This window comes from Cyrtonyx montezumae, unplaced genomic scaffold, assembly GCF_038088225.1.
Source record: "Cyrtonyx montezumae isolate F1298 unplaced genomic scaffold, pur_monq_1.0 scaffold_8, whole genome shotgun sequence".
Taxonomy (NCBI): domain Eukaryota; kingdom Metazoa; phylum Chordata; class Aves; order Galliformes; family Odontophoridae; genus Cyrtonyx; species Cyrtonyx montezumae.
In genome coordinates this window covers 67,656,097-67,672,214 of record NW_027072089.1, presented here as the reverse complement: position 1 = coordinate 67,672,214, position 16,118 = coordinate 67,656,097, and the positions used below count along the sequence as shown (strand labels likewise).

Sequence of the window (16,118 nt, the reverse complement as noted above, 5' to 3'; positions counted from 1 at the left end):
TATTCTAAGTTAAAACATATCCTGTCTGGATATAACAGTCTCAGTAACAGTATTTTAAGATAAACAGTAAAACAGTCAAACTTGCAGTGTGCATTTTACTACTTGTTGAAGCAAATCCTGCCATTACATAGGTATACCAGGAGTTTAAGATTAAAATTTACCAAACTGGTTATTGCCATCAGCATCGTACAGTAGTTGTATTTCTAAGAAAATAGTTGTGTTAATTATCTATAAGCTGTACCTTAGTTCTGCCAAGAAACCGCTGAGGAAGTTTGAAAACATGGCCATAAGTACACCCCAGTGAGAGTTACTGTTGTTACTATTCCATCTAAATTTCTGCCAGGGCATGGTTATAGGGCTTTGGGGAAAGAAATAGACACCAAAGGAAATCAACACTGATCTGTGAGATGATTTCACACATGATTGTTATAGGCAAGCCAGGGCAACCTAGCAAACAGTCCAGAAAATGTTGCATGTGGTAGGTATGAAGCAAACTGAAAACCATCCTCAAATAATGGATGTTACTTTTATCGTTTTCTCAAAATGGAAGAATGTTTTCCTTGGAGGTCTGCCTTGGGTCCAATGCATTTCAGTGGTTTTAAGAATGACCCTTCTAATACACAAAGGAATTCTGTTAACTTTGCAGGTGACATAAAATTGGAAGAGATTCACCTACCATGGGGGGCATTGTTAGAATTCAGAGTTGTCCTGAGAAACTGGAGCTACTGTCTGAAGGAAAACAAAGATTTTATCCTTTACAAATAAATTATAAGGGGAAATATGGCTAGATGAAAGGGCATTAAAAATGACTCAGGGATTTTTGTCTGCTGCAAATGTGAATCAGGAGATGGAGAGATCAGAGTATGAAGATACACTGAAAGGACTGTATTGTTTAACTCAGAGACGAGATGAGGGCAGTGAGAAGAGATACACACCAAGTCTTCAGACATGTAAGAAAGAGGCATCTGCAAAGAGGCATGCTGTGAACTTTCTCTACTTTCACGGCAGACAAATGAAAATAATGATCAGCAAGGAGTCAAGCTAGACATCAGAGAACATTTCCTAATGGCAGAGAAATAAAGCACTCTAATAGACTGCTTAGAGCAATTATGTGTTTTTTGTCATCAGAGATCTTTAGTTTCAGACGAAAATCTGTCAAGAATTGTTTTGTGACTCCTACCTTAGGGTAAAGATTGAAGTAAATGAACTCATAATGTCCTGTTCATCCCTAGGACTTGGTGATGCACTGCTTTTAACTAGCTTGAAGAGTTCTGTCTTTTTGTGTGTACTGTAAAAAAAATAACAGAAAAACTTGATATTACTTCTTAGTCTAATGTAAAGTACTGAATGTATGTCTACTTCCAGTAAGAACTCTGGAGGAGGACACTTCTGGATTTTAACACTTGCCTAAAAGTCATTGTACCTCTCCTCACGTTAGAACAATTTCCATAGGGAGCAGAGAGAGATGTGTTTTTCCTCATCACTCAACTTCATCCAAAATAACAGATTGTTACAAGTTTTGCTAGAGTATAAGAAACAAAATGCATGCAAATATTAGTTACCTTTTCAAGGTTTGCATCCTGTTTTGCCTCCTGCTTAAGTTAGGCTCCCATTAGCTGATTTGGTAATTTAATGTCACATCATGTTTCTTCACAGCCACTATATTTATCACCTTTAGAATTACATCACTATTGACAAACAACTTAAAAGCAATTCCCAGTTTTTATGGCTTCATAAGAAAGCCATCTGTCCCACGTCTGCTCTGTAATTTCAGAGAAAATGCGTTGTTATTGCTCTGGAGATTATTTTATAATATCCAGTATCTGGGTGGCAGCCAGAAAGGATGTGGAAACATGCACCAAACGTTCAGTTATTTTTTTGCCACTGTGCCTTTACTCTGGGGTGCTCTGCTACTCACCTTGTACTACCTTCCCTCTCCTCCCCTCCCCAGCAGGAAAGTGCACTGTACCTACCAACATCTGAATGTATCAAAACTAGTTTATTTGAAGCCTGTTGTTTTTGTCCCTGCTTCTCTCTTTTTCCTTCAACAGCATCACAAACTGTGTCTTTGTGATCAACGCCACTTACCACCTTTACATTCTTCAGTGTGTTTGCATTCATACAAGCCAAATTCTCTTAGTTGTCTTTCATTTTCCCACCACTTTTAGCCAGAGCAAGTTTCAGTGAGTCTCTTTCTTACTGTCTGCTGAAACTCAGTCAATCATGAAACAACACTACGAGCCAGCTGTTCCTATAACGTTGCCCCCCAGCCTCCTTCTTTCAGCTGTCTCAGCCTCTAAATTCTTGTAGAGTTTCACAGCACGTGGTGAAAGAAAATTTGTTTTAATGGCAACTGTTTTTACTTAGATAGTTAATGACAGAGAAGTTATTTGAGTTACTTTTAAGTGTTAGATATTTTTTCTTGTATGTTTTTCTATGGAAAAAAAAAAAAGAAACAGCTTTATTTTCTTCCCTTCTCCCCTGGAATTATTTCATAGCTTGTTTATTTTCAACAGAGAAGGGAGGAAACTATTTTATCTCCTTTTATAAGAATTTTTCTACTCACTTGAAAGTTAAGGGTCTTTTAAACAGAAAATTGACCGTTATAAGAATAAAAAACAAAAACAAAAAACCAGTAGTACCTACACTGGGAATTTTTGACACATTAAATGTTGAAAAGGTATGGGAAATTTGTTTATTATTATTATTGCTGCTGCTGTTCTAGTTTTTCATAATGATCATCTTAGATGTTGAAAGGAAGTGAAAAGAGAACGATGTTTGGAATTGGTAGTCCCATTAATGCATTTGCCTGAATTTGAAATAACAGCACTTTTTCTTTCATAATGTGATAGCGTTTCTTCAAACAGATGAACAGTAGTCTACTAGCATATATATACTTTACAATAATGTTTAGAGTTAATCAGTACATTCAGTGATAATGCGGTGAGAAAAAATAAATCCATTTTTATGATCTAGCAAGTGCCCCAGCCTCACCTCGGGAAATGATCAGCCTAAAAGAAAGGAAAACAGACTATGAATCAACTGGAACAAACGCCACTTACCACGGAAGTAAGGGAGAACACACTTCTAGGAAAGACACCATGACAGGTGAGATTAAGCTTACATAGCACATGTCATAATCAGCTGTGATAGACTGCTGATTTTACAGGCTTGGCTGAAAAGAGACGACCTGCTTTGGTTTATGACAAAGTTTAGCAGCTTTGAGGAGTAAAACTGAACAAGTGTTTGATCTTAATGAATTCAAAGCTCTGTGAAAATTTGTGAAGAGCATGATTCTTCACAACAGAAAAGGCTCTAAAAACGTTTGCACGTTTATTTTTAATTTTGTTCCCTTTTCAGAAGGAAGTGGGTAAATCCACCTTCTATTAACTGGAGCTGTTTCTACGAGTGTGACTGTGGTTGGGCATGTGTGGTGGTCACTAATGCCTGCCTTTTGCAGGGTGTGGCTCTGTGGACAAGTTAGTTGTTTTTATATGTCAGTCATTCCTAGGAAATTCCTTAGCAATTTGGAAAGTTTATCCTTGTTACTTTCTCAGCTAGGCTGGTTTAAAATGCAACAATTTTCTTGGCGTATGTTTTTTCATCTGTTGCAGGTTTCACTGAAGGCCTGTCTCCCTTAGCAAGCTCATTAACCTGATAGTATTTCAATAATTAAGAAACATTGACTACCTTGGCTAGTAATGCACCTCTTCTTCCCTTTGCAGAGAACTAATTCTGCAAAATATGTCTAGATCTCTATCACCACTTCACAGGCTTATATAACCTCTTTTGGATATTGTGTTATATTTATACTGTGCTGAGCATCATAGTGTCCTGTCCACCAAATGCTACCTTGTAGAAGATTTACATTGAGGAGTCATTCTTCAATTTCTGAATGCCTCTTACCTTTTTCCATTCATTCTGTAGAGATCTTGCTTAGCGAATGTGAAAATGGGTTGGTTTGGGGAATCTTGAGCTCACAGGGACAGCAGAAAAATGCTGATTAGATTTCAAGCCATCCATGCTAGTGTCTCCTTTCAGGACATGACACTACTCACACAGCATCTATTCTGCTATACACTACTGTGTAATCACAACCTAAAGGCCAGTCTTTAAATTTGGCTGAAAGTGCAATGCAGAATTAGCAAGAAAGTGAAAGTCTGAAGAAGGGGAATGACAGCATATGGAAATGACAGAACCGAACATCCTGAACTGCCTCTGCAGAAAACTGCATGAAACTAAAGAAAATTCAATCAAGGTACTGTATTTTAGATGTTATTATCTATAACATTTGTGTGTTTCAAAGTCACATGAGAGGACTCTTTAGAATACTTCAGTGGTCATTGCTTGTGCGATTATGAAGGACAGGACTTCTTTTTTTTTGAGCATTTTCATGAAGAAGGAATCAGAGTAAGAACTGCAGAAACATTAGTATTTCATCCTACCTGTGTCTGTAAATTCAAGCAACCAGATTATATTTTAAAGCTCAGAAAAAAGAATTTCTGTGTGGAAAATGTTCCTTGCAGTTCGTTACTCATTCTTTCATGTCTCTCTCTCCACTTCAAAAAAATTTCTTTTTCCCCCATCTCTTTTTATTTTGCATTTTACTGAAGTGTCTTTGTTCTCCCTTAATGTTTGTACTATTTCTATGCAGTTTTGGGAGCATGAGGTTTGTACTTTCCCAGCAACCTTTGCTCCACTGTGATTTTTGCATCCTAGTTTCTTTAGATATCTGTTTGCGTTTTGTAAGTTCTTATTGATCTTTTGGAGTGGCTCTTAATAAGAACACTCGAGACTCTCAGCATTATGGTCAGCTATTGCTAATTTTTCCAACTATTGGGTTAACTGAGAAATACCAAAAACAATCAAACTGATAAGTTTTCTAATGTTTCAAAATCTTGTGTAGCCATTGTATAAATGAATATGTAACAAATCACTTTCTTTGTCTTTCAGATCACCAAATCTCTGCTCATTTGGTCAGAGCTCAAATTAAAAGTCATGTTAAGAAGAGAAGAAAATGCCAGCAGTTGTACTGTCGACGTTTGACATGAAATTTGTGTAACATATCTGTAGCTGATTAAATAATAAACATTGCATTAAAGAACAGTATGAAACGTATGACTTATGACTTTAATTGTGAGACATTTTGGCCTCACTTCTATGGTCTTGATGTAAGTTTGCGTAGCAAATTCATTCCGATTCCTGTATTTCATTTTGTGCATCAAATAATGCATTGCAGTTAATACCTCTTCAGAGCCTGTGGGACTTAGATAAATGTTTTTTCAAGTTCCACCTGGCGTATACATATTCTGAACCACTCTCGTGTTTTGTGCCAAGCTGATATATTACACAAAGCTTTCTTTGGCTTATGGATTTACAGAGTGTGGAGAGCTACAGCAGTAGTCTCAATTTATCCGCACCTGTCTCCATGCTCTCCTCCAAAGCTCTTCTCAGTTTATAGTTCAAAAATTTTATGACCTCTTGGCTAAGATTGAAATGAAGGTTTTTTGATGGATTTTTGAGGTAGAAATGCTGGCTCCTTGCCATTGTGGAGAACTGTCAGGAAACCTCTGGGAAAAAAAATGGAGAATCTATGAAGTAAACAATTTGGCTGTAAATGATAACTTATATTGATTTCACAAGGACAGATAAAAAATAGAGGAACAATATCGAAGATTCCATTGCTCTCTTCACTTCACAGGTTTATGATGCCTTGTATATTTACAGTCCATCTTCTCTTTTCTGTAGAAAATAATAACCAATAGTAAAATTTTATCACCTAAAGTATATTTTTAAGACAAAAACTATTCTATTCATTTTTTTTAAAGGAGCTATAAATGAATGTGGTAACGTTATTTATACCTTAGTGTTCTCCTTCAGAACAGAGAAGATAAGCCTACTGTATACTATTGTGGGACTCTGTTATTATCCATAGTGAACTGTTGTGTGCATCACAATCTGAACCTTGTATCTTCACTTCCACCAGCAGAAATACTTTCTGATTAATTTATTCTTTTCCTTGTCAGTAGTCTGTCATCTGAACTTTCCTTGTTTCCACTTACTTGCATGTTCTGAACACAACCTCCAACTGTTAACAGTAGCTAGAGATACTCAGGTGAATCGAACTTATTATTACATTAAGAAACCACAATAAAACTGTAATCTTTTGTCATGCCCCTTCACCATAAATGAAAGTGGCAGTGGTAATGACAGTCAGTGATCTCCGTTAAGTGATATTTGTGAGGCACAGAAGGATTTTCCTTTACTATCTTGAATTAAATTTTAGAAAACAGAGTCCTGTTGATCGTAGTAGGAAGAGCAGGTTAAGCAATACCAGTTGAGGATGACTGGCTGCCCAATTGATGTTTCCTTTCTTGTGTCTTTCTGTGTTTGTGAGTGCAAAAGGTTAGCACCTTATTATTTCAAAGTGTCTATAAATGCGTTCTGAATGAGTACGCTTAGGAGCTGGAAATTGAATGTTGAGCCACAAATCAAGGGACTGGGATATGTGGGGAGGGCTTCAATCAATGATAACTTTGTCACATAAGCCACTGAATCACATAATTCTCAAAGCTGCTGAAAGCTTTGGAGAAGATGGCTGAGGGAAACCTGTATATATTTATTTTTAATCAATATCACCTTGAAAACTGGGGAAAATAATAAAGTAAGGTATTTTTCTCTAAAGTTCTTTATACAGTATAACCACGAACTACTGCAGGCATATCATAGTATTCACATTTAAACTGTCACTGTTTTGCCCAGCATAAAGTACCTTCTCAGCACTATCTTGTACTGTTGTTTAGATACTACATAAAATACAGACACACACTCATCAATTCTGGAATCAGTTCATGTGCAGTCACAATTCTCACCTTTCTGTAACGAAACATGTTTGATGGGAAACCTCTGTCTCCTACTCTTTGTACCTCTTACCTTTGCCGTGTTTTAAAAAGAGAATTATTTCATTAAAACTCATGCTCTGTGATAATTTTACTATGATGACTCATGTAACATCATATACTAGCCACCCTAATATTTTTCCTTCCATCTGGCTCATCCTCTCCCTTCTTTCTTTTATATTCACCCCCCTGCTTTTGGACAGCAAGAGTCAGCTGCTCACTGAAGCATGGCACAGCGGGAATGGAGTTCCCAGGAATGCCGCCTGTGTGTTCTGAAGCAGGTACTGGAGCGGGGCTGCATGCATTACTGGCAGCTACATTGCTTGACTTACATTTCCTCCTGAGACAGTTATCTCATCCTCTCAGCTAGACTAAGCCAAGATTTCTTGTTTGTGAACTCTTGGCATTCATTTCAAAGCGTTTGATGTGTCTTTGTACTCCTTTTTATCACGTTATAAAAAGAATACCACAGTTTGCTTGCATTTTGAACTTACGAATTTGTATTCATGTGACTACAGTGAAATCAGCAATGCAGACCTTGCATCTATTTCCATTATGCAAAAATTATCCATTTCTTCCATCATGGAATCTGTGATCTGGGAGACTGCAAGTCTTCAATCTGGCCTGTGACATACAACAGATTTCACAGTGCTGTGGTTGAGAGCCATGCATCAACTCTGAACTGTTTCTGTTTTTTAATAATTATGGCTATTAGAATCTTCCTGGTGTTCTTTTATTTGCCTATAAAGAGATGGAAAGGCTGTGGCCCTCCTAAAAGTCTCTCTGATTGCCTGTGGGAACACTGTGAATTAGCATGTGTCCAGTTTGATGCTCTTCAGGTTCTCCATAAAACCCTCAGATTTGCATCTTATACTGCTCTTTGTTCTTGACAAATAACTGTGAATAGTATTGTCCTTTCAGTCATTCCTGACCGAAAATTTGCATGTGTGGATCTTCAGTCCTGCTTATCTTGAGATTTATATATACTAAATTTAAAAAAAAAGGTTACAAGAAGCTCTTCACCATTTATGAAAGCCCAGCATATCATCACTTCCTTATTGTTCAAGGAAGCTTCTTCTTGCACACCATGGGGCAAGCATGAGAACTCAGAAAACCTGCATAAAAAAATCCATTTGGTACCATTAAAGGATCTGGCACTACTGAACACCACAGTGGCATGAGAAGCACCATACCCAATAATGCTCATGCCAGCTTCTTGGCTCCTTCAGCACCAAAGACTGTCATCACGAGTGAGAGTTTGAAACACTAAGCAGAAGATGCAGCCAGAAGTCATAAAAAACACTGAAATAACAACAGTCAAGCCTCACGTATCAAAGACTGGCATAACAACTTGAAGAGAGAGAACCTCTATAGACTGATATTTCAGTGCTAACATCTAAGGCCACAGATGAACTATCCAAGCAGTCATCATTTCCATCTGTTACCACCTGCTGGCACACAGGCAGAATTGGGAATACTTGCCACCAAAAAAAAAAAAAAAAAAGACCAACTACTGTCCATTACCAGAGCTTATATTCTTCTCAGTTTCAAATAAAGGATCGCTGTGTGGTATTTAGAGACCTCTTAGGTTTCTGCTCCATTTCCTACATAGGATTATACATTGTCTTAGTAACAGTATCAAGAACTAAGAGTTTCTTAATCTCTACTAGCTAACAGTGGGAAAAAAAGGGAGGGAGGGAGGGAGCTGATACTTTTTCCAGCTGGTGAAGATCATCACCCCACCATATGAGTTCTGTCTTCATTCCATTACAAAGTTATCCTGGAGATCTGTTTACAACACTGCCTGTGATCAGTAAAGAAACAACATGGAATATCGCTCCAAGCTCTATCAAAAATTGTACCTTCAGTGTGATACCTGTGACAGGTGTGGAGATCAGAATGGGCATTTCACAGACAGCTTTGACTAATGACCATGTCTTCCTTCCTTTCTCCATAGTGGGTAGAGTGACTAGAGGAAGAACGACAAAGGCAGTTTACTGTGCTGGGATCCATGCTAGCGGATTGCCAAAGGAAGTAAGAGTGGTTACTTCTACAGTAACTGTGATTCTTCTTGGTGATGTGACCAGCATGGATCCCATTACCAGCTTTTGTCTCTGCCCTTCAGTACTGCCCACCAGGTTTTGAGTTGTGAAGGTACTTAAACCATCTCAGGTTTTATGCAGTTGTACAGAGACCCAAGAAAAGCTGAATGAGCAGCTTGTTTTGGTTCCACTGATACTCTGATTTACTGCTATTCAAGTTTTAAAATTATTTTTTGGCATATGCTGTAATGGTGAGAGTCTCAATGACGGTATCAAGTCATTGGTTCTAATATCTGGGAAGTTAGTAACACATATCCAGCAAGCACAGTGTGCACCAACTACATGACTTCCTTCCCTCAGATTATTTCAGATAAGAGAAATGCATACAGCGTTTCTGGTTCTCCATCAGCAAGATTAGCCTCAGCTAGATGCTCACATCTAGGTGATCAGGGAAGGTTAAAGCCTTGCAGAAAAGCCCTTGGTTTTTAATGTGTTTCTTTAGGCAGGTAATCTTTGCAAAAGAGTACAATGTCATCCTTGTATTTAGAATTACTTCTGATTTCAAACTCATAGTTCATTTTTGTCCATGTGTTTTAGTAGTAAGGTATTTGAGATAAAAATTGTTTACATGGGTTGATTGTGATAGGACAAGGGGGAATGATTTTAAACTAAGACAGAGGAGAGTCAGGTTGGATGTTAGGAGGAGGTTTTTCACTGAGGGTGGTGATGCACTGGAACAGGTTGCCTGGAGAGGTTGTGGGTGCCACATCCGTGGAGTCATTCAAGGCAAGACTGGATGTATCTCTGGGCAGCCTGCTCTAGAGGTTGGTGACCATGCCCACAGCACAGGGGTTGAAACTAGATAATCTTTGAGATCCTTTTCAACACAGGCCATTCTATGATTCTATTCTGTGATTACTGCAGTTCATGGATTCAAGACTATCTTGGCCAGATCTCTTCAGTATAACTGTTAGTTACTTTTTTGAATTACTCATTTTTTCAGTTGTATTTAATCAATTTTCCCATGAATGATTTCACAATATAACAGAAGTACTGTAGGATAAGTAATCTCCAGGATTTGGTGTCACATTCAACTGAACTGAAATGAGTTAGATATTTCTAAATCCCAATATTTACAGCTGTTACCTGTTTAGTCAGTGTTTTACATGGAATCCCATGTATGTAACCTGAAATGTATTACTGAATGCTAGCTGTATATGAAAATATTTTGTTGATTTATATGTGATTGGTATGAAAGTGATATAGTGCCTGTTGCATTAATGTGTTTACCGTGTACGTGTATGTACACCAAAGCAAATATTAATAATGTTTAGTAGGAGAGAAAGAAAATAGATTTTTGTGTAAGGGAAATGAGTACTATGTAAATATTAAATGAAGCCTTAAGAATTTATTTTTAGGCCAAGGAGGCATGTCTGGTAAAACTGCTTTTCTTTCTTTTTCTCTCTCTCCAGCTCAGAACACTGGAATCTCAACTTTGTACAGAAATTCTTACGGTGCACCTGCTGAGGATATCAAACATAACCAGGTAAGTAAGGAGACTAATATATTGCTGTTCCAGGTGGCAAGATGCTAATGTAACATCTTATGTGGAAGCTGTGAAAAATATCACGAAAATTAACAAATATAGGTTAGTAGAAATGAGTTACCTGTTTGACCAAATGCTGTCAATTCCACTGGTTTAAGGCAAGTTGTATTCTTCATGCTAATGCCTAATTTCAGCCCAAGTTTCAAAAATGTCCAACAGGTTACGACAGCATATGCATAAGAGTTCCTTAAGGTATTTAGGTCTTTCATTCATAATGAAATCAAGAGAGGCTTTAGGCCTGAATGCCTTTTATGTTCTGGATATGTGATGCATACTGCAAAGTCCAAGCTAACATAATAGGCTCTTTTGCTTTGCCAAATACCTGGTGATGTCCTGTGCCTATAAACTTCGGTGAAGTGCATTCACATCTCATTGCTTGAGTATATCCATCATAAAATTGAAAGCTACTTCTGGCACTGTGTGGCTCACAGGCTAAGGCATTCTGGCAGCAACCTATGTATTGAACAAGCCTGGCACTGAGGTACACCTCTATCTCTTACAGGCACATCTTCACTCTCTGTATGTATGTGCAGCTAATGCCCTTCGTTTTTTTTTTTTGTTTTTTTTTTTTTTGCATAACTATATGTTACACTTAAATCACAGTCCTTAATATTTTCACAGCTTCCCTATGCAATGTGCATATCTCTATTTCTTCAAATACAGAGAGGAGGTGAAAAACACTTCAGGAAAGCACTTTACATGATGAGTAGTATGGAAAAAGTAAAAGAATATTTGGTGGAACTGATTAAAAAAAAAATCCCTGAAAATTTTTACTGGATTACCTGAAACTTCCATTTCAGTGAAGTTATTTCAATTTGAATCCACAAACTTAAGACGTGTATCTGATGTTGTGCTCCCATTTTCCCTGTATTGGTTTTGCTCTTTACTTAGCCAGAGGTACATGCCGTGTACCATATTCTTCATGTGCACTGCTTCCATTCATGAAGGTATTTCTGTCTTTATTGCCTTCTAATTAACATAGTGTTTGGGGAAAGGAGGAGCATGAGGGATTTTAACAGCTGGTGTACTCAAGCTGCAGTCATAAATCAACTTATTTGATTTTTAGTGAGGGCAAAAGGAAAACTATTTTTCCACCTTTTCCCACTTGTTTTCTTAAAGAAATGTCACATTTATGATGGACTTATCATAAATAATGCTTTTAATTATAAAAGACTGCAAAATACTAATTTGATCCACTTTTTTCTACTCAAAAATTTGACCAGGTCTGTCTTTTTGGCTTATGAATAATTTGCTTTGTATGTAATTTTTTGCTTGTGTACAAATTGAAACACCTTGGTTTGAACACGTGGCATTGGACAAAAAAAAGTGCTAGAAATAGAAAATAGAGTTGTTACACTCCCTTTTGCCATTCTAATGTTGTGACCAGTGCTGTAAGGTCACTTGTAGGGCTATTAAAGGCTGCAAATGTTGCCTGCTTGGAATTTACTCACTGAGTCCCATACAGACAGAAAATACCTAGCAGTCTGGGGCATAGCAAGGCAATTGTGTCTATCTTCTTGAAGGAACAGCAAAAATTCATGCATAGTCTGTGAGTTTTGCAAAGTCATCTGACACTGACATTGGCTCACTGGAAAAGACCATTTGAGGGCTGAAATATCATGTCATTTTGCAGTCACAAAGCCTGCCCAACCTTAGTGGAGATGGCACAGAGTGAAAGATAGTGTTCCACTAAGATACTTGGCAAAGAATTATAATTTTCAGATTTTGAGTAAGTCCCAGACATCAAAACAGAAATTCACTAGAGCTGTCTATAAAAAACGGCAAACTTAGGTTAGGAGTCCACCTGAGACTTTTCTGTATATCATAAATATTTCAAGCTCAAGGCAGCTTACTGGAATGTAACAACAATTCAAGAGTGTCAGCATGAAGTGTCAAGGCAGTGGTAAGAAACTGGTTCAACTTCTTAGTAGCGGAAGAGTACATTTCAGGGCACTTAGTCTGAAATGTTCTCATGTCAGTGCCCTGAAGATTATACTTGGTTCTCAACAGTGGTGTCACCTAGTCTCATCTGTGACAGAGGAAGCTGCAAAATGTTTAGCATCTTTGGAGTGCATACACTGTCCATTTAGCAGCAGTAACTTGAAATAATAAATGAAGTGTAAAGAATATAATGATGAGACAGAACTGTGGAATTAATTCACTATCAAGCAGTACTTTGGGCAGAGCTTAAGGTAATGCTCAAGTTTCCATTTCCAGCACGACAGACATAGAATGAGATTCTCTCTTTCTTCCTTCCTGTTGCCCAAAGAAAATTGTATCTGAGAGGTACGGATATTGCTGTCTTTCAGGTTTCAACACAGCCAGTTCCACAGGAGCCCAGCAGAAAAGATTACGAACCATATCAGCCGTTTCAGAATTCAACCAGAAACTATGATGAGTCCTTCTTTGAGGACCAAGTGCATCATCGTCCACCTGCAAGTGAATACAACATGCACCTGGGACTAAAGTCAACTGGCAACTATGTCGACTTCTATTCAGCTGCTCGTCCCTATAGTGAACTTAACTATGAAACAAGCCACTATCCAGCCTCTCCCGACTCCTGGGTTTGAGACTTGGGCAGATACAAAAGCTCCAGGAACTGTGCATGTGCATGCATACCACAAGACATTTTTTTCCTGCAGATTTAGTTTGTTAAAGCCTGTTCCATAGGAAGGCCCAGATAACCAGTGTGGAAAAAATTAAGAGATTTTTTTAGAAGGCTAAAAGAAATGAAAGCTAAACCTGGGAGTAATTAGAAAGAAATATATATACTATATATATATATTTTACAGTGTAGGACAACTTTAGCGTTGGCCAGTAGAGTCTTAAATTCGTTGCTGTGTATTGAATGTGGCTGAAAGAAGGAGGGAGAACATGACAGTGGATGTGGGTCAAGAGTTAAGCACAAGTAACTGAGCAGCGTACATACGTTATGGGGAACAGCTTCTCACACTTTGTTTAATATCCTCATTCATTGTGACTCTAGGCTTCAAGTTGCATTTGGGGTTTCCTCTGTACAGCAAGATGTTTCTTGCCTTTTGTTAATGCATTGTTGTAAAGTATTTGATGTACATTACAGATAAAAAAAAAAAACCAAGTGCATTGTGTATATTACACCAATGCCACAGTGTTTCTTCATCAATGGTTCTAAATATTGCTTCAATTTCAAATTTTGAAAGATGTATGAATTTCCAGTTTTTTTTGTTTTCTTTTCCCCGGTGCGTTTTAACAGAAAAAAAAAGAAAAAAAAAGAAAAAGAAAAAAAAAGCAAACAAAAAGGAATATTTAGCAGTATTGTTCGTTCTGATATGTGAATTTGTTTGTGGCAACTAAAAAAAAAAAGGCATTCAGCAGTTTCTGACAATTAACATTCATCATTCCACACTCCTTGTCAACAAAGTGCTTTTTCACTGCCTAAAATTTTAGATGTAGATATTTGAAATAGATTTTTTTCATTTATACCAGTTTTCTTTATGATGATACAGTGTTAAAAGAAAATAAATTACAATTGATCTGTCATCCATATTTGCTAAGAATGTCTATTTCCAAGAATCTACCATACAAATATACATTCTTACTCGTGTGTGTCCACGTATGCATAGTATTGTGTGTGTGTGTATGTGTTTGAGCGTGTGCGTTTGTGTGGTAGAAGACCTATTTTCATCCAATGTTTTCCTCGTTCAAGCTTCAGTTTTTGTTTGATTTTCATTTTTTTTAAACAGTGGAAACTCCAGTATGTGCTTTCTCTTACTCACTTTATTAACCATAGATAGCAATTCAAAATTGTTAGGCCACATACTTGCAAAGGAAGGGGTTGTAGGATTTTTTTCACTGAGTCCTTCACCCTCAGGTGTCATTTCCTTAAAAATAGCATCTCTTCATCTTCTCTTGAGGAAAGAAATTTCATTACTTTCCAGCCACCAACCACCAAGTGCTCAAGGAAGAGAGTTTGATCTTGCCATCTCCCTAGGGAATGGAAAAGCAAGACCCAGCAGGCTAAAGCTTGGAGTCCCCAAACTCTTCAGGCTACAGAAGGGTCCAACTTCTGAACCATTAGGACAATCATTTACTTTTACCCATACCAAAAAGAAAACCCAACACTCAAAACACATTCCTCAAATATGAAAGATACGGACCATTTCTGTGCATTTAAAATAAAACCATTAAAAAAAAAAAAAGAAGAAAAAAAAAAGGAAAAAGTAAGGAACAGAGACTTTTTTTTTTTTTTCAAAAAATAAAAGGATAAGAAAGCAAATTAGGCTGGGAGTCCAGAATAGCTGGTCTAATAATCTTAGCTCTTGGGATTCTAGAAGTTAAAAAGAAAAAAAGAGAAAAAAGAATCTAGCATATATTTCATTCAGCCAAGAGTTTGGCGAACAGTTTCCACGGAATAAGACCCAACACAGAAAGAGTAGTTGTAAATGGCTTAAATTACAATTAAGGAATTTGTTTTAGGTTGCAAACATTTCTGTGGTTAGTCAGTGTAATAGTCTCACCATCACCTGGCACACTTTGGCTGTGTGCAGGGAGAAAGGTCTCACAAAGCATCGCCTGCCCCGTAGGACGCAAACCCAGTAGTTCATGCGGGCGGATGTTGTGACGTAGAATTGGTTTTTCGATAATCTAGGACTAGAGTTTAATCTTTTTGGCAGCTTTTCCCAGTGTACGATATGTAACCTTATCTGCTCTTTGTAGTAAACAGGGGGAAAAAAATCGCATGCAAAAAAATTTTTGAAACATTTAAAAAAGGGTGGGTGGGAGGGGCACAGTGGGCCAGATGTATAGTGAGGTAGATGAAAATATTATTCATAGTTTTGGACACAGGTTGTTTATATTTTATTTATTACATTGATTTTAATAAAATAAGTGACATTTGCAGTGCTCTTTTGAACAAAGCACGTTTTCAGTATAAAAGCTTTTTTTTAATAAAGAATGTCACTCTCAACTTGAAGTTCTTCTTGCCTGTCTGATAACCACCAGATCCATGCAGGTCTCCAGCTGCAGGACTACAAACAGGCCGAAGGGACCCATGGTTCTAGTTAAAGTTCTTTAGGCAGTTATTGTAAGTTGGATTTATTTCTATCCTTCAAACTACTTAAATGCCCACATTGCCCCCTTGCAGCTCCTATCAGAAAATTAATTGCAGTCAAATGTTGACCATTGCTCAAGTGAAACATTTTGGACCGATGAAGTGGCATAAAATACCTCTCGTCTATAGTTTGTGTTGCTTTGTTTCCATTCTTCTGTAGTGGCAAGTGCTCTGACTAATGATGTTCACTCTTGCTGTACTGCATTTTGAGAAGGTGTGGAATTACCTGGCTTCTCTTCCAGCCTTGGAAATCTAACACTGCTGCCATACTGAGCAGGATATATATCATGATGCATTCTCTTAAATATTGAGGAAAGTATCATTACCTATTGCTGTTCCCTTCATTCTTGTACTAGATAAAACACAGAAATAGAGAAGAAACCAAACTGTTCCAAAAAATGTTTAAAATGCAATTGATGTACTGTCAAATGTCAGATTATTTTTTTTTAACGAGCTTCTTATTAGAATCTTGATCAGCTGTG

The 16,118-nt window shown here is 37.4% G+C and overlaps 1 protein-coding gene across 6 annotated transcripts in view; it reads left to right on the top strand.

Annotated features, from left to right (window-relative positions):
- CTNND2 (catenin delta 2) overlaps positions 1 to 15,290 on the top strand; it is a 619,666-nt gene extending 604,376 nt beyond the window's left edge. For 4 of the 6 annotated variants that reach the window (XM_065752045.1, XM_065752047.1, XM_065752051.1 and 1 more), the window contains 4 exons: positions 2,977 to 3,108; positions 7,103 to 7,180; positions 10,414 to 10,487; positions 12,857 to 15,290. In XM_065752045.1, the coding sequence (XP_065608117.1) occupies positions 2,977 to 3,108; positions 7,103 to 7,180; positions 10,414 to 10,487; positions 12,857 to 13,117 (545 nt within the window). In that variant the 3' untranslated portion in view covers positions 13,118 to 15,290. The remainder of the gene's footprint in view (positions 1 to 2,976; positions 3,109 to 7,102; positions 7,181 to 10,413; positions 10,488 to 12,856) is intronic. The other 2 variants (XM_065752046.1, XM_065752048.1) reach the window with 1 other exon arrangement.
- The last annotated feature ends 828 nt before the right edge of the window (positions 15,291 to 16,118 follow it).